The sequence below is a fragment of the Vulpes vulpes genome, chromosome 15 (genome assembly GCF_048418805.1).
Source record: "Vulpes vulpes isolate BD-2025 chromosome 15, VulVul3, whole genome shotgun sequence".
NCBI lineage: Eukaryota > Metazoa > Chordata > Mammalia > Carnivora > Canidae > Vulpes > Vulpes vulpes.
In genome coordinates this window covers 63,234,983-63,257,363 of record NC_132794.1, presented here as the reverse complement: position 1 = coordinate 63,257,363, position 22,381 = coordinate 63,234,983, and the positions used below count along the sequence as shown (strand labels likewise).

General features: G+C 46.3%; 1 protein-coding gene across 1 annotated transcript in view; it reads right to left on the bottom strand.

Annotated features, from left to right (window-relative positions):
* The window catches only part of LIPC (lipase C, hepatic type), a 152,422-nt gene that overhangs the window by 117,796 nt on the left and 12,245 nt on the right, over positions 1 to 22,381 (bottom strand). The window contains exon 2 of the mRNA XM_025999557.2: positions 16,247 to 16,373. Within this exon, the coding sequence (XP_025855342.1) occupies positions 16,247 to 16,331 (85 nt within the window). The 5' untranslated portion in view covers positions 16,332 to 16,373. The remainder of the gene's footprint in view (positions 1 to 16,246; positions 16,374 to 22,381) is intronic.

Sequence of the window (22,381 nt, the reverse complement as noted above, 5' to 3'; positions counted from 1 at the left end):
TTCCAATGAGTTTATGAGACACATCTGTGACCTTGGACAATCTCTGATGAGTGTATTTAATTTGCATAAATGGTACTGAGCTCTAAAAAATAAAAAAAAAAGGTCCTCAAGGACCTTTGTAGACCTTTCTCTAACTTGTTGGTTTGTTGTGTCTGAGAATGAGACTGGCTCCCACTCCCTGCTCTGCCACTTAAATAAGGCGTTGCCGTTACCATTCATCTACTACTTGGCCGGGTGCTCTGCTAGGTGTTTTTTTGCACGTTGACTCACTTGATCTACGAACAGTGTGACTTTGGGCCAGTCACTTGACTTCTATAAGCCTCTGTTTCCTCATCTTTAAAATGGGGACATACTAGCACATACCTTATAGGGTTGCTGGAGGACAAAGTGGACTATTCCAGGGAAGCCCTGGTGTGCAGGGCAGATGCCCACCCCACCCTGCCTGCCCCTGCTTTACTGAGTTAGGTGCTCTGTACCGCGTTCCCAGGGCCTAAGGCTGGGGCTGTGGTCTAATTTGGGTCTCCTCCTTGAGGGAGGGAATGCATCTTATTGCCTTTGCATCCCCAGCCCTGAGCACAAGGTCCGGGCAGGGTATGTACTCGGTGACGTGTGTGAAGTTAGGAAGGAAAAGAGGAAGAAGACTGCAGGGTGAGTTCCAGAAAGTCCTGGTCCTGAGCTAACAGGTTTGGGCTGGGGGACCCCAAGAGGGGACACGACAAAAAGGGAAACTGGAAGAGCTTTTGTCAGAGAGGAAAGAATGTACAGAGTGCCCAACTCTGAGCCCAGGTGAGGGCAGTGATTTATCCAAGTCACACAGCCATTTGGTGTCAAAGTTCAAGGCATAACCATGGCTGAAGATTGCTAGTGTGCACAGTGTTCGATCCACCACATTAGGACAACATGTTATCTGAAATACCTCGCGTGTGAGCAAGTTGCTAGGTTCTAGAATGTTCTCCCCCCAACCCTGGCCGCCACCCCCGCTGCTGGTTATTGAGAACACCTGCCTAGTAATGCCTCATCTCCTTCCCCCAAGAATACTCCCAGTCAGCTTCCAGGCCCCTCCTTGCCCTTCCACTGTCAAGTCTGAGGACTCCATGAGAAGCTCATCCAGACCAAGAGTCAGAAAGTTGCATGGGGGAAAGACACAAGCCTTGGAGTCAAGTAGACCACAGTTCAAATCTCCCTGCATCCTTTTCCTCATTTAGACAAAACAATTGGCTGTGCGCCCCAGTTTCCTTTCATGTGAAATGCGAATAATAATATACACATTGTAGGTTATAGGTTGTGGTAAGAATTAAGCCAACTTAAGCAAAATGCTAGACATAGTAATTAGGCATATCCAGCTCATTGGAGGCAAATAATTATGTCTTATTTGTATTTCTTCCCATTTCCCTGTTCCTCGAGGGCTAGCATGCTGCTTTACATCTAGTAGTAGGTGCTAAGTACTGCATCACTGAGTAAGTGAGGAGCTATTTTGTGTTCTTTAAAACTTTGTTTCTCAAAGTGTGGTTTGGGGACCAGCTGCACTGGCATGACCTGGACGCTTATTAGAAATGCAAGATCTTGGAGTCTGTCCCAGATGTACTGAAACAGAACATTCCTTTTAGTAAGCTCCCCAGATGATTCGCATGCACATTAAAGTTTGAGAAGCTTTCCTTTCGAAAGCAACTTCTGAAGTTGGGGGAAACCTAAAAACTCCTATTAAGGGAGGGAGCATTGTGGGAAGTTTACAGGCAAGAAGATAATACACATGTGCTGTGCACACCCTCTTCCCACTCTCGCTGGTCTGGAAGTGGTTTCTTGGTTTGATGGAAACCCAAATGACTTAGAATCACTTCTGTAAGATCCATAATGGTTGCAGAGCCAGCTTCTGTGTACCCCTGTGTGTGTGAGTACTTTCTAGAGTAGACTGTGGTCTGGGGATCACTCCTTCCTTGCCAGGCGATAGCTCTGTCACAGATGTAGACTGCAGCCTCTGATGAAGAGCCCCAAGTGACTTCACTGTCCCTGTGTTTTTAGATGGGGAAGGAGGGCTGGACTGGAGGTGGTTTTCCTGGATCTCTGGGATGTTTTCCATTAGTGCCAGCAGGGACGCAGAGCCTGCTAAATGAAATGGCTTCAAACACAGTTACTTAAAACAAATGTATGGTACTTAGCCCTTTGATAAAGAGGCATACGCTAAATGGTTATTTGCCATGAGCCTCCTCCATGCCAGGCCTGCGCAGGTCCTAGGGATACAGTGGGGACTAGGACTTGTTCTTGCCCTCGAGGAACAAGGGGCTCATAGTCTAGTGAAAAGAGAGATGCGCTGGGAGATAAATCAAAGAGTGATGAGCCAAGGGCCACGGGCAAGAGGTCTACAAATGACATGGGACAGTGGGCTCATATATCTCTGAGAGAAAGAGAGGGATGAGATACATATATTCATCTATGAGAGAGAGAAAGAGAATGAGAGAGAGAGGGAGGGATGGAATTAAGTGGTTGTGCCGTGTGCACACACATCTGAATATGCATATATGTATACACAGGGAGAGAGGGAGAGAGAGCAAATATACTAAAATGTTAGCAATTACTGAACCTATCTGGAGGAAACACAGTAACTCATTATACTATCCTTTCCTAGTTTTTCTATACTTGAACACTTGTAATTAAAAGTGGGGAAAATGTTGGGGGTAGTGCATGCATCAGGTGAGCATTATCATGGTCTATGACTGAGTACACGGTAGATGTTTACAAACGTGTGTTTATGGCTCGCAATACGCAGTTGCAAAGTGCTTCTCCTGTGCGACCGCAGTCCATCCTCCCAACAGCTCTGCGGGGTCTGTAACGATCCCCCTGGCTCATGAGCAGAGGCCTAGAGACCATAGTGGGGTGCCCAAGGCTAAGTGATCTAGTGGGGACTGAGACCCAGGCTTTTAGACTCCAAATCCAGTTCTCCATTGTCACCCAGAGTCTCTCTCAGGACTTATTTCCGGCCTGTACTGGGGGGCCGAGTGCCCAGCAGTGAGTAGGAGGCCCCAGTGTTTATCTTCCCTGGTCCGCCTTGTTCCCAGTAAGTGACCCACCACTTTTCCTTTTGGGTCTGCAGGGGGTGAAGACAAGGGAGGCAGGTCCCTGGACAAAATGGCAGCTGACCTTGGGCCCTTTCTCCTTGGCTGAGGCCCGGGCGCATCTAGGAAACAGCCTGGCTGAAGACAGCTTGTGTGGGAAAAAGACCTCTCGAAGCCAGAGAGAGCCATTGTACGGGCTCCCACTGAGCACACTCCAGCAAAGATGATTGGTCTTTCAGGCACCCCGCCAGAGGGTAAGTTTTATCACTTACCCGCAATATGAGCCAGATAAATGGCTCCTTCTTGGTTTCCTGCCAGTTATTGCTCGTGCTGCCAGAAAGTCTTAATCATGCTGCTGAAAGAGGCCGCACCCCCTCCCCCCACCAGCTGCCAGCTGGCTCCTGGGCCTCTCAGCTGGGCCATGACTTTCTGCACCCCCACAGCAGAGGCTCCCCTGTTTGGGCCCGATTCAGAGCCTGCAGACTTACTACTCCGCTCTCCAAGCTCATGTATATTTATAAACCTCTTTTCCTAACCCCGAAGCCCCCTAGGGGGTTGCTGCTGAAGCTCAAACCAAACAATGATGTATCTCCAGTGTCTCCAGTACCTGGCCCAGGACCCGGTCAGAGCCTCGCCTCACAAGTGTTTGCTGGATGGTCTGGGCTCGGTTGTGTTCCCTCACCCCTCCCCACATTCCTACGTGGAAGCCCTCATCTTCAGTATGTCTGAATGTGACGCTCTTTGGAGCTAGGGTCTTTAAAGAGGTAATTAAGGTTAAATGAGGTCACTGGCATGGGCCCTAATTGCATATGATTTATATAAAAAAAAAGGACATTAAACAGACATGCACTGCAGGAGACCTTGTGAAGATGAAGGGGAGACCATGGCCAGCCACACACCAAGGAGGGAAGCCTCAGAAGAAACCAGCTCTACTTCTGCCTCGATCTCAGACTTCTAACCTCCAGAACCATGAGAAAAGAAATTTCTGAGGTTGGGGCCCTTTCTGATGGCAGCCCCGGCAAACGAGGGCACTGGATGAATATTGAATTTGTTGGTGTCCCTGCACAGGCCTGGCACAGAACTGATGTGTGGCTGAATTTGTGAGGAAATCCGTGCCCCAGAAGTCATCCTTCCAGTGTGGACTTCCCTGCTTGAATGGGTCATTTGGGTGTCTCTCCGGAGGGGAGGGGATAGGCTGCTGGCCACCCTCCCTTATGAGTCTTTGCTCCAGCTCATTCACTCATCCATTCATTCATTTATTTGAGAGAGAGAGAGAGAGAGTGAGAGAGCGCACAAGCAGGGGGAGCAGGAGAGGGAGAAGCAGGCTCCTCGTTGAGCAGGGAGCCCGACGCAGGACTCGATTTCAGGACCTGGAATCATAACCTGAGCTGAAGGCAGACCAATGAAGCCACCCAGGTGCCCTCTCCAGTTCTTTCTGATTCAAAATCATCTACCCTTATCATGAATCTCAGGTGCGGGAACACCTCCCTCTGTGTGGCATGAAGGTGGTGGCCAGCACTTGGACATGTACATGCCAAGGTGACCTAGTCATGGGGTAGCAGCAAGACCTGTGTTATGGGCTGCAGGGGGAGTCTCGCCAGAGGAAATTTCTCCGGTGTTCTCTTGGGGTCAGCAAGCCTCAGAGAAGCTTAGGGGAGTCTATTTGTGAAAGCAGCCCTGTACCTAGAGGGTTCCTGAGTGAATAAAAATATTTTAGCTTTTCTAAAGTATGCTTGGTTATCTTCAAATGGCCCAGAATTTTCAGTCTGGCCATCATGGGGCATCTCCTTTCTTCAGGCTGCCTGGGGTTGTGTTTGCACCTAGTTTGTGAGCCTGCCTTTGGGGAACCAGGGACTGGGAAGGAAGCTGAGATAAGAGGGAGCAGCACTTTGGCGGCTGCACACAGATTTCCTGCTAGGCCTCTGAGGAGGTGGCCGTCACTCATAGTGAGTGTGGGGAGGGTAAGCGTTGATCAGACGTGGTCAGGTTCAGAGAGGCTCAGAGGATGTCCCAGGCTCCCCTGGCAACGACACCCACAGTAGAACACGTCTGAAGGCCAAGATAGCCATGTGGGCTTTGTGGTGGACACCAGCATCTCCAGAAATCCCCATCAGTGAGAACCCCAGGGACCTCGGGAGGCTTCTTCCACCCCTTGCCCTTCAGGCCCTGGAGAAAAACAGCTTTGGGGAAGAAACAGTCCAACGGTCTTTGACCACTTGGATCGTTCTTACAGAATTATTTCTTTGTCCTACTGGTGTTTGGGAATCTTTGAATCACTGAAGGCAGTTGAGTCACCCTAGGATTAAGGCAGGGCTGATGTCTCGTGTTTAAAGTGGATAGAACTTGGCTTTCATATTTTTCTCTGCCCTTAACATTTAAACAGCTGACATCAGCTGAGGCAACCACTGAAGGTCTGGGGCACTGTGATGACCTCCCGATGAGTCCTCATTGACACCCAGAGTGTCAGTGCTAGAAGGGCCCCTGCATGCCACTCACAGGAAATCAGAGGCACAGGGGACGAAGGCAGCCCCCCGCCCCCACCAAGGCTGTGCAGCTGGTGCGAAGGAACTGAGAGACCTCGATGGCACTCCCCGAGTTGCTTGGAGCAGGGGTGGGGGTGGGGGTGTGACAAAATGAAAACAAAACACAGCAGCACCAGAAACCAGCCCGGTGCGCAGCTGCACCAGGATGTTCCCAACTGAACGTAGACAATGGCCACAGAATAGAAACAATGTGCTACCCGGACCTTCTATGTTTGTGATGGGACAAGAGGGACCCAGACATGACTAAACATTCCCCTCCTCTGGCCAACAGCAGTGAATGCCACTCCTGTGCCACTGCCAGCCCCAGCCCTGCTGCTGCCTGCTGTATCATTGTTGACTAAGCCATGCAAGGGGGGAGTTGATGATAACTGATTATTGAATTATTTTTATAAAGATTTCATTTATTTATTCATGAGAGGCAGAGACACAGGCAGAGGGAGAAGCAGGCTCCCCGCGGAGGGCCCGATGCGGAACTCGATTCCAGGACCCCAGGATCACGACCTGAGCCAAAGACAGACAGTCAACCACTGAGCCACCCAGGTGCCTGATTATTAAATTATGGAGATATCTGGTCATTGGGTTGCCCATCCTCCCCTTAACGGACTCTGATCCAGAACTGCCCCCACCCCCTTCTCCATCTCAGCCAGTAAAACCCAATCTATGGAGAAGCCCCCCCTCAACAGCTCACATTGGGATGCCCCGGGGTTTCTCTGGGGTGTATTCTTTCTTGCTGCAGTAAGGCCAATAAGCCTTTCACTTGACCCTGGGTGGGCGCCTGGTGATCTTTGCTTGGTGAACGTTTACATCTGTCAAGTGGGCATACTAATCCTGCCCCATCGATAATCCTTACAGGGATGTTGTTAAGAAGCAAGTGGTATCATGCGGGTGGGAAGGAGTTCTTCATGTTGAAATTGCAGGTCTCTAAGCTAGCGCAATGTGGAATTTCCAAAAGGTTCTCTTTCCAGACTTAGAAGACAGTACTTTTTGAAATGGAAGATTCCTATTCAACCTTCGACTACGTGTTCCTGCCTCATTTCCCCGGCGTAAATCCCTCCTATGACTTCGTGTGAGGAATAGCAATGAACAGGAAGACTTCAAAGACACTTGCCCAAGGCTGGGGCCTGCCTGGGAGGAAGATCTGAGTGTTTGTGGGCGCCTGCGAGGTGGTGACTGCTGAGCACCACCTCTGTATTTTCCTGCTGATACCACCATTCCTTCCATGAGGGAGTGGCTGTGGTTTCAGCTGGGCTGAGAGATAAAGCCATCCACCCAGCAAAAAAAGGCAGTCAGCAGCCTCAGTCCTCCTTTTTTTTTTTTTTTTATTATTTTTTTTAAACCCTAACCTCAGTGGTAGCCCCGTTGCTCCAGGGTGAGGGCCAAACTCCATAGCACGGCCCCAGCCATTTCTTCTTATGTGGCCCACCCTTGGCCACAGCAAATGTCTCGGGGATTCCCAATTTCACGGACCTTTTTCAAGTCTCCGAGACTGGTTTATGCTTGTCCTGCTTTGCAACGTCCTTCCACATCTTTTCCCTCAAAACTCAACCCAAATGTCACTTCCTCTCTCTTCTCAGCTGACCCCTTCTGCCTCAGAGCCTTATGATGCTTTGTACCTGGTGTTACTTGTGCACTCATCACACTATTGAAATTGTGCTTCTCCCGATCTCTAACCTGTGCGCACCCTCACCTGCAGCTGTAGGGAGCCAGAGACCCCCCTCAGGTAGGAAGCTCCTTGATGAAATGAAATGTGCTTTTTCATTTTTGGATCCTCAGGGATGCAGTCTTGTGCTGACCACGGCGCCTGGTACACAGTAGGTGGTTAATGAATGCTGGAATTTGCTGCCGTAGATCTTGTTATGTTTCAGTGTGGAGCCGTATGTTGTTTTCACTATTTGGGATTCTCTCGGGACAAGGAAGCTGGAACATTTGTCACTGGAAAGTTTTTCGCAATCAGAAAGGCCAGTCCTAGAACCGAGGATCCACGGCCCTGCCCAGCTTTTGGAAATGCCCAACACATCTGAAAAGAATTTTCTCGATCCTATTTTCAGGCCTGCCAGGGAGGGTTCACTGTGTATGGTTCATTAACTGTGGCAGCTTGTATTTTCCCACCGATTACAAGTAAGTCTCTGCTTGGGGATTTTTCTTCAAGAGTCACTTTCTTTTCAGCATGCCCATTTTTTATTTTGGAAGGATAAAGTGTCATGAATATTGTGGGTTTTTAAAAAATATTTTATCTATTTATGAGAGAGGCAGAGACATAGGCAGAGGGAGAAGCAGGCTCCCTGCAAGGATGCTAATGCAGGACTCGATCCTAGGACCCTGGGATCATGCCCTGAGCCAAAGGCAGATGCTCAGCCACTGAGCCACCCAGGTGTCCTTATCTGGGGGTTGGTATTATTTGGGCTATGTTTTTTCCTGAGAGACATCAAATGCAGGATCAGTCCATGTTGATTCCTTCCTCTTCCCTGCCAGGAAACTTTAGAATGAAGCCAGGTTTGCTCTGGAGGCCTGCATTATTTCTGTAGCCTGGAAGTCAGGACACCTGGGTTCAAGTCTTATTTTGCCACCGACTGGCAGTTTTCCTAGTAGTTCTCCAGGTGTTGTCCCAGACCAACAATAGCACTTGGAAACGTGTTAGCAATAGAAACTCCCGAGTTGGCCCCAGACCCCACTGAATTAGGAACTCTAGCAGCTGGTATCCAGAAACCTTAATTTATTAAGATTTATTTATTTAATACATTTAATAAGACATTTATTTTATGAATAAATACGACTTATGAAGATCTTATTTTAATAAGATTCTGATGTACGTTGAAGTTTGAGAACCATCGATCTGGTCAAGTCCATTTCATCGCTTTGATATAAATTTATGTTTAAAATTATTCAAATCGTTAAAGTAAATATACTACATGTATATATATACATACACACATACACTATAACATTATAAAAAATTTGGAATAGACAAAAATTTAGATATAAATTTAACTGAAGTCAAACCTCCATGTGCATTTCCTTCATATTTTTTCCCCTCACACACGTATTTTCAGTGTTGTGATCACAGGACACACATAAGCAGGTATCCTGCTTTTTTCCTGCTTAACATAAATTCTGTAAATACTATTCAGTGTTGCCACCTGCACATCTTCATTGGAACTGTTCTGAGTGCCACACAGCAGTGCATGGAAAACTGTGTCGCAGGTACTTGACCAGGCCCCGGTGAACTGTGTATGTGGAGGGGAGAATGCTCTGGACACACAGGGAGGCCTCTCCTCTGAGGCGTTTGATTTCTCTCCCCTGTGTCCTGTCCCTCCCCTGCAAGCACCATTGTGGAAAAATCAAAACTGTGAGTGTTCCTGGAAACAGAGTCATAAATGGAGAGGAAAGGGAGGTTAGCCAACAGCCCCGAGTTTTCCAGAGTCATCCAGAAACTCCATTCTCCCAAGCCTGAAATCCCCTCCTGCAACCCTGGAGCCGTTGGGTCCTCACTGTGCTCCCTTGTGGCTGTGTCTAGAAGTTGCACTTGCTCGTGACCAGCAAGGCCAGCACCCCACCCAGTCTCCCGGTGGGGAGGAGCCCATTGGAGTTAGTCTCCTTGCCCTAGGCTGGGGCCTGAGTGGGAGCTCCCCTCCCTGCAGGACTGGCTGTGCTCCCTCCCATGGTCCTGGTTTCCACACTGGGGCTGAAGTCCAGCCATGACCCCCAGGCTGCTTGGCAGGAATCCAGATGTCCTGCCTGGTCGCGGCCACCCCCTTTCCCTAGTGGGTGGACCTCAGTCCCCAGCTGAGAAGTCCCCTCCCTAAAACAGACACCCTCCCAGGAACCTGCATACAGCCACCCTCCTGGCCGTGAGGCTGGCCGTGCCCTCTGGCCTGCACAGATCCCGTGGATGGCAGGGACACCCCGGGCTGAGGTCAGGGTGGCCCTGTCCTTGGGGAGAATGTAACTGGGACTGCTCACCCCTGTCTGTGGGCCAGCCCCCACTCCCTTTGCCCTTCCCTGAGGGAGCCAGCAAGTGAGGACCCAGCATGCTTTGCTGCACTGTGGCAGCAGGTGCAGGAAACAGGCAGGGAGGAGGTGGCGGGGGGCATCTGACTTTTGGCTGCCTTCCTTGCTTGGTGATTCATGTGCTACGGTCAATTCCCAGGCCCAACCAGTTCCTTCAACAATCGGCCACTCAGTTTCTTTTCTAAAAACGTCCTATTCACCTGACCCAGAATTTAAGAATATGGGTGCAAGTCCTGGGTCGCCTGTGAAAGGCAAGCAGGGTGGAAGACAGGCTGCTTGCTGTCCTCTTACCTCAGGCTTGTCCTCTCTGGGTGTGTTACCCTCAGTGGGGCTCGAGGGGTTGGGTCAGGAAGTCTGATAGTGGATGGGATCTGTCCTTTAGCAGAGAGAAGGTAGCGCTTCTCCAGCATGCTGGGGCCTGGCCTGCAGACTCCGGCTCCCCGTGCATTCCTAATGCACATGCTCCATCTCTGGACGTCACCGGCAACGTTACCCACATATGACTCTTGCTGCAGCTGGGGAGGCCTATCAGGAATTTGGAGGTCCCATTGCAGGATAAGTCTGGGCCTGAGCCTATGAGAGTGGAGGTGGCAGGTCTGAAGTCATAGAAATAGGTATGGCCTTTTCCCAGTGGCCCTCTTGGGACAGCAAATCCAAGACCAATCTAATTGCCGCTAATTGGGATTTTTCTTTTTAATTTTAATTTTTTCTCTTACTTTCAAATACTTAAAAAAAACCTACTCTCTATGGGCTTAAACTCTGTATATATCTTTAAATATGCTTCTCATCCCTAGCCATATACATGTATATGATGTTTTCATAATTGTGATTCAATATGTAGGCTATTTAGTCCTGTTCCCTCCCCCCCACTTTATTGCGTATAAGATTTCCTTGTATTTATTTTTAAAAGCTACAAGACCAGTTGTTATTTAACTTTTTGGAGGTCACAGATCCCTTTGATAATCTGCCAGAGTTATGACCTCTCTCCCTCACTCAAAGTGCACAGACACATGGCCTTGGGTGCCATCCCAGGAGGCAACCAGACTCCAGAAACCCACCTCGCCAAGTTAATATCCTTGGTGTTACACTGTGAGTGCCTGGAGGCCAGCCCTAAGCCTTCTATTTATGAATTCCATCTTTATTACCCAAAAGATCCTGGAACTTTTAGTACTTTAGTAGGTATTTGAAACAATGCTTGTTTAAAGATGGACTTACTGCTAACTGGATGCTTTATTGTTAGGCATTCCGGTCGTTTCTAGTTTCTGGCCTTTGTGACCCGGGCTGCTGTCAACTCCTACCTAGAATTTGCTTTACTTTTCTTCATCCCAGAAGGCCTGTCCTGGGGAAATATTTAGGCTTGAAAAACATGTGGACTTTACCAGCCCTATACCTTTGCTAATGCACAAGGAAAGCCTCCTCTTTTGTTCAGATTCTATCCTGCGGGACCCTGCTCAAATGCCACCGGCTTCCCTAAAGCTTTCCCTGTGCCCCACACTTGGAGGTAAACTCTAATGCCTCCCTACCTGCTCCTAGTTCTAGTCCATTTGGGCTGCTATGACAAAGAGCTGTAGACTGGGGCGGTGGGGGGAGCTTATAACCAACAGAAATTTATTTCTCCCAGGTCTGGAGGCTGGAAGTTTGAGATTTGGATGCCAGCATGGTCAGGTTCTGGTAAGAGTCCCCTTCCTGGTTTACTTACATGGTGGAAAAAGAGCAAGCTCTCTGGAGTCCCTTTTATTTATTTTTATTTTTATTTTTATTTTATTTTATTTTATTTTATTTTATTTTATTTTATTTTATTTTTATTTTTATTTTTTGGAGTCCCTTTTATAAAGGCACTAATCCCATTCAGAGGGCTCCATCCTTATGACCAAATCATTTCCCCAAGTCCGCACCTAACTACTGGCATATTGGCGTTAGGGTTTCAACATGAATTTGGAGGAAACAAACATTCAACCCATTGTACTCCTTTCTAGTGGTACTCATCACATTCCATGTCTTAGTCATAAAAATTTTATATACACATCTTATCTCCTTTTTTTGACTCAGTGATATACTTCATGTATATGATACCCAGGACAGATCATTTTAATATGCCTCTGCTCTGTAAGACAAAATTGTTCTCAGTAATGTTGCAAAAGTCAGGAATCACTATTTTCTTAATTTGTTCTTTAGTTTTAGAGCAATGAACAATTTAAGAGGAAGAACACATTGCAACTTTGAAGATACTCAAATGCATTAAAAGTATTTCCTGTAAGAACTACAATTTTTACTTACTAAACAAAATAGAGTTGACTCTTGAACAACACAGATTTGAATTGTGTGGGTGCAAATATATGTGGATTTTTTCCCCATAAATACAACAGAGTACTGTAAATTGATTTTCTCTTCCTTATGATTTTCTTAATAACATTTTCTTTTTTCCAGCTTATTTCTCGTAAGAATACAATATGTAATACATATAATAAACAAAATAGATGTTAATCGACTGTTTATGTTACCGGTAAGGCTTCTAGTCAACAGTAGGCTGTTAGTAGTTAAGTTTTGGGGAATTCAAAAATTATATGTGGCTTTTTGACTGCATGGGTGGGGGGGTCGGTGCCCCTAATCCACGTGTTGCTCAAGGGCCAACTGTATTATACCTCCCAGTTCCCTGTTAATATCTGTCTTACTGTATTACATTATAAACATAAAAAATCTAAATGGTGGTCACATAGGATAACAGAATGTAGGTTCTCAGGTTTCGCTTCTTTGTCTTCACAATCATTATGTTATCATTTTTGATTTCCAATTTTCTGTTTCTATGTAGGAAAATGCAGTAAGTATCATAGAAGTTGGAGACATGGGTGGTCAGAATGAGTTGGGAGGTTTCAAAACTGTGACACCTACAGTGAGCACATCACCAAATGGGTAAATGTCAGGGGCCAACCACATAACTGGGAGTTCTCAAAATTAACGTCAGTAGGGACGCCTGGGTGGCTCAGCAGTTGAGCATCTGCCTTTGGCTCAGGACATGATCTCGGAGTCCTGGGATCGAGTCCCACATCGATCTCCCTGCATGGAGCCTGCTTCTCCTCATTCTGCCTGTGTCTCTGCCCCCCTCTCTCTCTGTGTCTCTCGTGAATAAATAGATAAAATCTTAAAAAAATTAATGTTGATAGGGCACGTAATTTTTATTAAAGGGTAAGTAATAAAAATGTGATCATTCGAAGTTTACACATATATTAATAAAACCCAACAATAACCATAGGAGTTGTTTGCAACTTTAGTAAAAAACTATTTTGAGAGGTAGGAGGTTTATTTTTATCACTGACATCTGGGGTAGATGGTTCCCATCTCCCCACCGCTGGCCCACTCCTGATTCAACAGCTCAGGGCAGGATTTGGGGACAAGGGCCAACTGGGCAGTCCACAGTTGTACAGTGTCTACTGTCCAAATGCAGTGGTTCTGGGATGGCCTATATGTGAGGCCGATTTTCTTCATGTACTATGAACAAAGCAACAAAGCAACACATCACAATCCACTGAATATAGACACAGATAAAAGAATCCAGCCCTTTTCTATTAAGCCAGACATTCAAGAAATTTGCAACACTTCTTCATAAAACAGTATCACTCTTCAGATTCCCTTTTTACTGTTGTTGTTTTGAAAATACGAGGTATTTCTCATAATATATGTATTGATGCCAATAGGTTTGTTGTTCTTTTTAAAGGGATTACAATTTACAAAAATTCCTCAATTTTAGTCTCTAATATCATAAATATCGATAGCTATATTCCACGCAGAAAACAAAACAAAACAAAACTCTAGCTCTTTGGAGTCCTAAGGAATTTTTCAGTATGTAACGGTGTCCCGAGATCAAGAAGTTTGCGAACTGCTACACGCGTGTGTGGCCTTGTACGCGGCAGATGCTTGCACGGGGGGGGCAGGTTAAAGGAGTGAGGGACTCAGTGGGTGGGTGCCAGTGCCTTCTGGGATTTGGAAGCTGCAGCTGGGATGGGAGGGAGGGACAGGCCCCTGGAGGCAGTGGTGATGGATACCTGGAAGGTGGGGTTGCCAGGGCCTGGGAGCAGCAGCTTCCATCTGAGGGCAGTGTGGGATCTCGTGGCCACACCAGTGGAGTGGGTCTGGGCCTCAAGCTGTGAGGTCTGGGGATGAGAGTGATGGTAGCTCTGTGTCCTCGGGGGAACAGATCCTGTTCCCCTTGGTGCTGACAGATTGGAACAACTGCCCTGGTCCATATTTCTGAATGAGAACTGAACAGAACTGTTTTTGAGGGGCCTCTGGCTGTCACATCCCTGGGAGTGAGCACAATGGAAAGAGAGAAAGGCCTGGAGCCTCAGACTGAGCTGTCTGTGCTTCTCCTTTCTTGGCTCTGAACAGCCATGGGACCCCTGCAGGTCACCCAAATGCTGGCTCACTCTCCCACATGGCGAGAATGGGCTAACAGCTGGCACGTACCGGGTGCACAGAGCCAGAGTGGGTCCATTAGTAAGTCGTTCATAAAAACAAAAAGAGGCAGGCTGGGAGGGGTGGGGTTCAGGAGGAAGGGTCCTTGGGGGAGCTCTTCCTGGCCCAAGGCTAGTGACAGTGGGAGCTTTGTACAGACCGGGGTTTCCCAACACTTGACCCACTAGGTGCACTTTGCCCTGGATAACTCGTTGTGGGCACTGTCACGTGCACTGTAGAATGTTTAGTAGCGTATCTGGCCTCTTCCCATTACATGCCAATAGCACTCTATCCCCAACTGTGACAATTGAAAAATGTCTCTGGACACTGCCAAATGTGCCCTGGGGGACAGTTTTGCCCCTGGTTGAGACCTGCCAGTCTAGATACTCATCTGACGAGGCCTCCGCTGTGGGCACCTGCTTCCAGCCAGTGCCTTGGACGACGATGCCCCAGCATCATACACACAGATTGGGCTCAAGCACGAAGAGTTTTGCCAAGGATTCTGCTTGCAAGGGAGCAAGCGACCTCCGGACTCTGATCCTTTTCCCTGAAGAACCCTCCTGCTCATCATGGCTGCTTCCCCCAGCTTCGGGACAAACCAGGCCCTGAGGAAGCAGCAGCTGACAACACAACATCTGTTGATGGAAATCTGGACAACGTCCAGCAGCCTGGAGGAGGCCGACTTGCCCTTCAGCCTCCTGCTCAGCATCCATGGCTTCTGACCTCCAAGTCTCCACTAAAAACCATTCTGAGCCCATGGACAGCACAATGTATAAATGAAGGGAGAGATATTCACACGATGGAATGCTTCTGCCCCCAAAATGAATGAGTCACCACCACATACATGTGCCCTGGATGAGTCTCACCAGGGTAATGTTCGTGAAAGAAGCCAGAAGCAAAAGAGCACATTCTGTATGCTTCCCTAATGAGAAGTTCCCCCCAAAGGCAAAATAATCTATGTTAAGGCTCAAGGGGTACACAAGAGAAGCTTCTGGGATGTAGGTTCCGATTACCACCGTTCACTGGGCAGTTATGATCTAGGTACTTTTCTTAATATATGTTATACTTTGATAGAAAATAAACAAACAAAGACACCATTCTGGGCCAAAGGTCAGGGCAGACCCTTCAGCAAAATCCTGGTCAACCCAGGGAATAATAATCATCAGCGATTTTGCCTGTCTGTCTCTAAATTATTATTGTCATTTTTGGACCTGGTTCATGCATGAGATGATGAATGCAAAATAATAGGCACAATGCTTGACATAGAAAATGCTTAGTAAATGGTAATAATTAATACTACTAATCAGTTATTAACTGGCCTGTGATGCAAAATAATAATAAAATAACAAACAGCCCTTTTGAAAGGGGAAACAAAATTCTGGAATTTTCACATATATTGGTCACTAAATTTCTCATTCTCAAGGTTTTTAGAGGTCCTTCCAAGCACAGTCTTTGAGAAAAGAGAAATCTAAACCCTCTACCTTAGAGTTACTAGCTCCTGACCAGCACACACACACAAAAAGTCCCAAATATCTGTATAATTTGGCCAGATTGCTCACTTTACTTCATATCTGTCATTTACTGATCCAATGCACTGTTTAGCCAGGCACCTGGAGTCCACCTACCTGATCAAGCATTTGGATCTTTGGCCAACAACCTGGTTTATGAATTTACAGATCAAACGGGTGTGATTGCTGTTGGATTCCTCAATCTCAGAGTAAACCTTCAGCAGAAAAAAATGAAGCCTAGAGAATGTGCAACACTATCTCTTCCTTAGACCTGTCTGGAAATAGGACTCTACAAATTCCTCTCTCCTCTGAGAGAGCCAACAATCAGACAACCTCAGCAAGACGGAGCATTTCGTTGCAAGCTGTGCTCCCCAGCCACAAATTAGATGCCAAATTAGCACTCAGGAAGATCCAAAACTCTTTCAGATCATTCTCCATCCAAGTCTTATCATGACTCGTTCTGAATCAGACACGGGAGAGACTTCAGCGCAAGCTGCCAGTGCTTTTAGACATCTCCAGAACGATCTCCTTAAATTTCAATCCTGCACGAATGGTGACCATGTCCCTGTGACCCGTGATACCACTAATAGAACCGAGCTCTCTCCCATCAAGAACACTTGGATTCATTTTGACAGACATTTAAAGAAGAAAATCCATGCCCATCTCCGCAGAAGAGGCAGGCTCTTACCTAGTCCCAGGCTTTGTCCATGGGCACTTGATTGGATAAAGATGCACAAAACCAAGAAAATAGAGACACATGGGGGACTTTCCATTTCTCCTGTCTCACCCGGGGTCCGAGGTCTTCTTGCTAATTTCTGAAGTTAAAGAGACCAGATTGCCTATTGATACTTTGTGAGGGAAGCCTGCTTATTAATAATTAACCTTTAACCATGCTGTCAAGTGTTAGCTTCTCTTGCTACCCCCTCAACCCCAAGTCTAACTCTACCTAATTCAACAAAGGTTGATTTACAAAAGCTTTTTTTTTTTTTTTAAAAAAAAACCCTGATACATTTTGAAAATCAAATATCTTGTCATGTATTCTTACCTTCTTGGGCCAAGGTCGAAGTTCCAAATTAATCAATTTAAAGTTAATGTGTTTGGAAATTCTGTGAAAGGTCAGGGGTCAGTGGCTCACACATGGTTACCTCGTTCTCCCTCTGACATCAGTGCACTGCGGATGCCGGCTCATGGCAGAGGTATTTCAAATTGCAGGCTAAGCACAAAGGAAAAGAAAAGGGCTCTGGCAAGCAGAGAGCTGCCGGAGGGTCCATTTTCTGATGGGTTCAGCAAAATTGCTGGTGCCTGAAGTCAAAGAGTGGTGGGGTGATGTGTCTGTCTATAGCTGAAAGGGGCAGAAAACCTCTAACATCAGTGTAAGAAGGAGCTGAAGCAAGAGCAAAGATGCAGGACCAGATGTCTTTGCCGGGGGGCGGGGGATGGGAGGAGGGTGGCAGGCAGCGGGGGAGAGGGGCCCATTGGGAGATGACCCTAGAATAAACTGTCCAACTCTGTGCTAATTAATGCTCGCACTGTGTGGAGGATTGAGAAGTCAGGCCATTCCACAAAACCAGGCCAGGGATATGTTACTGTGTATGACTCTTGCGAGATTCCTTAGATCTCTAGTTTTATTTAAACTTTATTTGTTCAACACCCCCCCCCCCCTTTTTTTGCATGCCTACTATATGCCAGGCACTGTTTTAGGTACTTGAGATATTTAAATGAACAAAACAGATTAACATTCCTATCTTTGTGAAGCTTATGTACCCCTGGAGGTGAGAGGACTCAGATGATAGACAATGGACACAAGAAGAGATTTATGGAGATTGTAGAATGGAGTGAGAGCTATGGAAAAAGGGAAAGTATAGCAGAATTACGGGGTTGGGGGGAGGTAGTGATTTTAAATAGAATGGTCAGGGTGAGCCTTGTTGGGAGGTTGAAATTTAAACGAGGGTTTCAGTGGACATATAGTGAAAGAGTAGCCAGTGCAAAGGCCCTGAGGTAGGAGTGTGCCTGCTAGGTTCCAGAAACAACAAGGAGACCAATGACCCAGGAAACACCCTTATAAAGAATTTGACTCTTATGATCTGAGACATGGGGAGCCATTCTGAGTAGAAGGGTGACATGATTTGTATTATTATTTTAAAAGATCATTCTGGTTTGCAAGGCTAGGAACAGATTATAAGTGAGCAAGGGTGCAGGTTGGAGAGAATATGAAGAGGTCATTGCCGTCACCCAGTGTGAAGTGATGGTGGCTTGCTTCAGCATGGTAACAGTGGAATTGGGGAACGGTGGATGGGTGTTGGATATATTTGGAAGATGGGTGCAACAGATTTCCTGACTATTAGAATGTGAGATGCAAGACAAAGAGAGGCCTTGAGGATGACTTTAAGGACTTTGCCTCGAGCAAGCAAACATTGGGCTTGGTAACAGCTGAGGTGGGGAGGCTGTGAGTGGAGCAGTTTTGGTGGTGGAAGATTATGCAGCCAGCTTTGGCTCTGTGAGGTTTGAGGTGCCTCTAGGACATTCAACTGGAACCATTGAGCAGGCAGTTACATCACTTGGGGATTAACTCACCAAGATACCAGTGAATCCAAGTGGCTCCAGAATACCAAGACCCCTCCCTCCCAATTTCTGCAGAGTACACTCTCTTACCACTTTCTACATGGGAAGAGGTCTTCAAAGTTCTGGCTCTTAGAAGTCCCTGCTTCACCAAGAATTTTGCTACTAATGTCTCATGCCAGCTTGTTTTGTGAGGCTCTCGTGGGGTGGGTTAGGAGGAGAGATGTCTGTTCCCTTTCAAGGGTGCTGACTGCTCCCATCTTCCCAAGCTCTGGCTGCCTGGCCTGTCACCCTTCTGTGGTGTCACCAGCCCTGTTGTGTTTTCTTGAAGCTGGCCAGGGAGACACCTGGCAGGGAAGAGGGGAGAACTTCACAGTGAGCTTTCCAGAGCCTGAGGATGCTGGGTCTACTTTCTACTAGTGAGCACAATGTGACTTAACCTGAATGAGTCCATCCCCTCACCTGTAAAATGGGGTAACATGAGCCAGAGATAATATTTGGAAATACCAAGTTAGTATTATTTTTCTCCCAACATCTCTCTCCCTTGCTCTTCCTTCCTCGTAGGAAGGGCAAACTATAGAGAATTCTACAAATCTTTTGTCTTCCCCAAACTTAGGACCTAAGACAAGTGAATTGTAACCTTCAAAGAGAAGCAAAAGGCTAACCATGTTTTACAGGGATGTGAGGGGAGTAGGAGCACTCCTACCTTCTCATCACGAGGATGAGAGCCTCTTGGGCTTCGTAGGTAGGTGGGAGAGGAGAGACTTATCCCTAGGTCTGGAGGGTAGATGAGACAGTCCCTGGCTTCCCCCAAACCCTGCTGGAAGGTGGTAAAAATCTAAAGAGGATATGGCTGTGTGGTGGCGGCAGATGGGCAAAAGCTGCCCCTGTGCCTGGCATGAGGTGGGAGCAGCCGTGAGCCTCCAGTACTAACAGGTCATGTAAGATGGGAGGATGAGTCCCTCAGTGGCCACCTGTGTGGATGGGTGACAGACAATCAGATGCCACCCCCACCACCAGACTTGGGTGCTATGTCTGATCCAGAACTATGGCATAATAGGGTGGGGGTGGAAAGGAGAAATCCCAGAGGGCCTGACAAATAGGAGTTCAGTAATTCAGATGGCTTACAGAAAATGAAGACATTGCTTGTATCTCAGAATTCGTGGACTGAGATCCATCCCTGTACAAAAGGAGGTATGTCATGAGTATTAGAGATTTGCATGGGGAGCGCCCAGCCAAGTGCCTGGTTCATACTAAAGGTTCAGTAAATGTAGTGACTTATTTTGGAGGCAACGTGCTCAGTGGTCAAAAGCCTAGGCTTTGGAATCAGATAGATCTAGGTTCAAATCCCTGGCCTGTCACTTTCTAACTGGGGGTGACCAAGGGCAAGACATGAGTGTTTGGAGCTTTAGCTTTTTCCTTTCATCTGCATAAGGACTACTGATGCCTCCATGATCGGGTTAGAGGGGGTAACGGAACGAGGAAAAGCAATCTTGGCAAGTAGGAAATAATAAATGATGGCTATTATTATTGTTGAATTGTTTTTAATTTACCTAGGGCATCAAGAGGGTCTCCAGGAGGTAGACAACAACCGAACCACAGTGATAAAATGAAAGGGGTAGGTAAGCAGAAGGATGGGCACTGGAATCAGAGTCAGCCCAAGAACTCAGGGAGAGGACGGGTTTGGGACCCATCCCAAGAACAGTCCAATTAAAGCTTCATGGCTGACGCCTGGAGAAGCTTCATACTAAACAAATTCTCCAGGCTGTTCTTTGTCACATGAAATTTGGACCATTGCTCCCAGCTGGTGCTTGTAAGGTCTGTGGGGGCACAAGAAGAAAATAACAGACCTTTCAGATATTCTTATATCTCTTGCTAGAGGCTGATTATTGGTGACCCTCTAAAATTCATACATTAAAGCATAACCCCCAAGATGATGGTATAAGAGGTGTGGCTTTGGGGGGTGATTAGGTCACAATGGACAAGCCCTCATGAGTGGAGACAGTGTCCTTGTAAAAGAGACCCCACCCAGATCCCTTGCTTTGCCCCTGGAAGGAGATCTATGGCCATCTATGAGGACCTCACCAGACACTGCTTCTGCCAATCCCTTGATCTTGTACTTCCAGCCTCCAAAACTGTGGGAAATAAATGTCTGTTGTTTATAAATTTCTGTTGCTTACCCAGTCTGTGATAATCTATTATAGCAGCCCAGATAGACTAAGGTGAAAATTTTGTGTTTATATTTATAATACATTCATACTATACAATTAGAATATAGCACTATGTAATATATTGGTGATACATAATTTAGAATCATATAAATGCCCATATATTTGGGGGGAATGCTTAAAATTTTTGTTGTTGTTGTTCATTTGTTTTAGAGAGAGTACACATATGGGGATGAGGAGGAGGAGGAGAGAGAGAGAGAGAGAGGGAGAATCTTAAGCAGAGTGTGGAGCCCTACACGGGGCTTGATCTTACAGCACTGAGATCATGACCTGAGCTGAAATCAAGAGTCAAATGCTTAACCTACTGAGTCACCCAGGCCCCCAAAGTTTTTTTTTTTAAACTGATAGACGTGCTTTACTGAAAAGGTGTGAAAACTCTCCTGTAGAAAGATAGAGTGGCTCTAGGCCTTAATGACCTAACTGAAATGTTGAAATGTGGTTGACTCCATCAAAACATTGGAAAAGCAAAATAAAAAAAACAAACAAAAACAACAACAACAAAAAACAAACAAACAAAAAAAAATTGGAAAAGCCAATAGATCTATTAGTGGAATCTATAGTCATTTCCATGCTGAAGAAAGCCCAGCAGTTTATGGGGGACTCTTCATTTCCCACGAACTGTAAAGGAGGCAAGCCTGAGTCCCATGGAAGCTGGAGCCTCCAGCAGAGTTATCATTACTGTCTGGAATCCTCAGTCTAAAATAATAATGGTTTTATAATTAGATTCTTAAAAATTGCCCAATTCTTGCTCTCTTTTAATTTGAAAAGCTTCATGAAGAAATAGAAATTTCAAGAGACTGACATTTGATGACCTGACTGTAACCTTTTCCTTTGGTGTAATGGTGATAAGAAAGTTAATCAGAAGAAAAGAAATAAATATTTTACAGAGATAAAGAGAGCAAATCCCTGGTGGGGAGAAGCCAGGGGATCATGGTGAAGTTCACTTATGAAAGAAACAGAGTTTTATATTCAGGATCAGCTTTTCTTGCTTTCATCTTCAGAAACTGGAGATACACAGGCAAGAGTGGCAGCCTCAAGTTGGAGCTCTCAAACAAGTGAAATTGAAACAATAACTTTTGGATTGGTACTATTATTTCCCTCATTTTGCGGCTGAGATTTAAGAGATTAAGACATGGAACAAAACCATATTTCCCCAGTAAAAGACAGAGAGGGGTGATTCAGGGCCATCTGAGTGTAGGGTCAGTTTTCTTAACAACCACTAACCCTTAATCCCTATGTGTCTGGTTTTCCTTAGGACTTCACGGGGCTTTCTTTCCTAGGCCTTAATTGTAGTCCACTTCCAAGATGAAGTTTATGATGCTTTTAGGACCATGTCACTGGGAAATGACACCTTCCCTTACTGCTTCTTAGGACCAGGCTACCACTGGTCCAAATCCTGGAAAATGACCAGGATTTTTTTGGGTCACTGATCAGTTTGTAGACATTCTTGTACCATGTGGGAGTATGGCAAAAACAAGAAGGCTTGGAACATGTCCTCATTTGGAGAGGGGTTGGCCTGGAGTTTAACCTTTCCTTATCTCTCTCTCTCTCTCTCTTTTTTTTTTTAAGATCAGTAAACAAATGAAAGGTGAAAACAAGTTTGCAGGTAATGTTTTAGACTATTTGAAAGAATGAAGTGTTTCACGCAGTACAGGCTGGTATTTATTCAGTGAGATCACCATTCCTTTATTGATAAAACTTTGCAGATAAACTTTGCATTGGCTCTGCCTCTGACTGGTTTTGCAACCCTGGGCAGATTCTGTTATCTCTCTCTGGCTCAGTTTTCTCCTCTGTAAAATGGAGTCAGGAGATCAAACGTTATCACGTGGAAGGCACCTTTAACAGCTCTTGGCACAGTCAGAACTTACTTGATTTTTGTGACAAATGAGGTAGGAATTATTTCCCTCATTTTACGGGTCAGAAAACAGAAGCTCCCAGATTCCTTGTCCAAGGCAGGCCACATGTCTAATTTTTTAAAAAAAGATTTTGCTTATTCATTCATGAGACACACACACACACACACACACAGAGGCAGA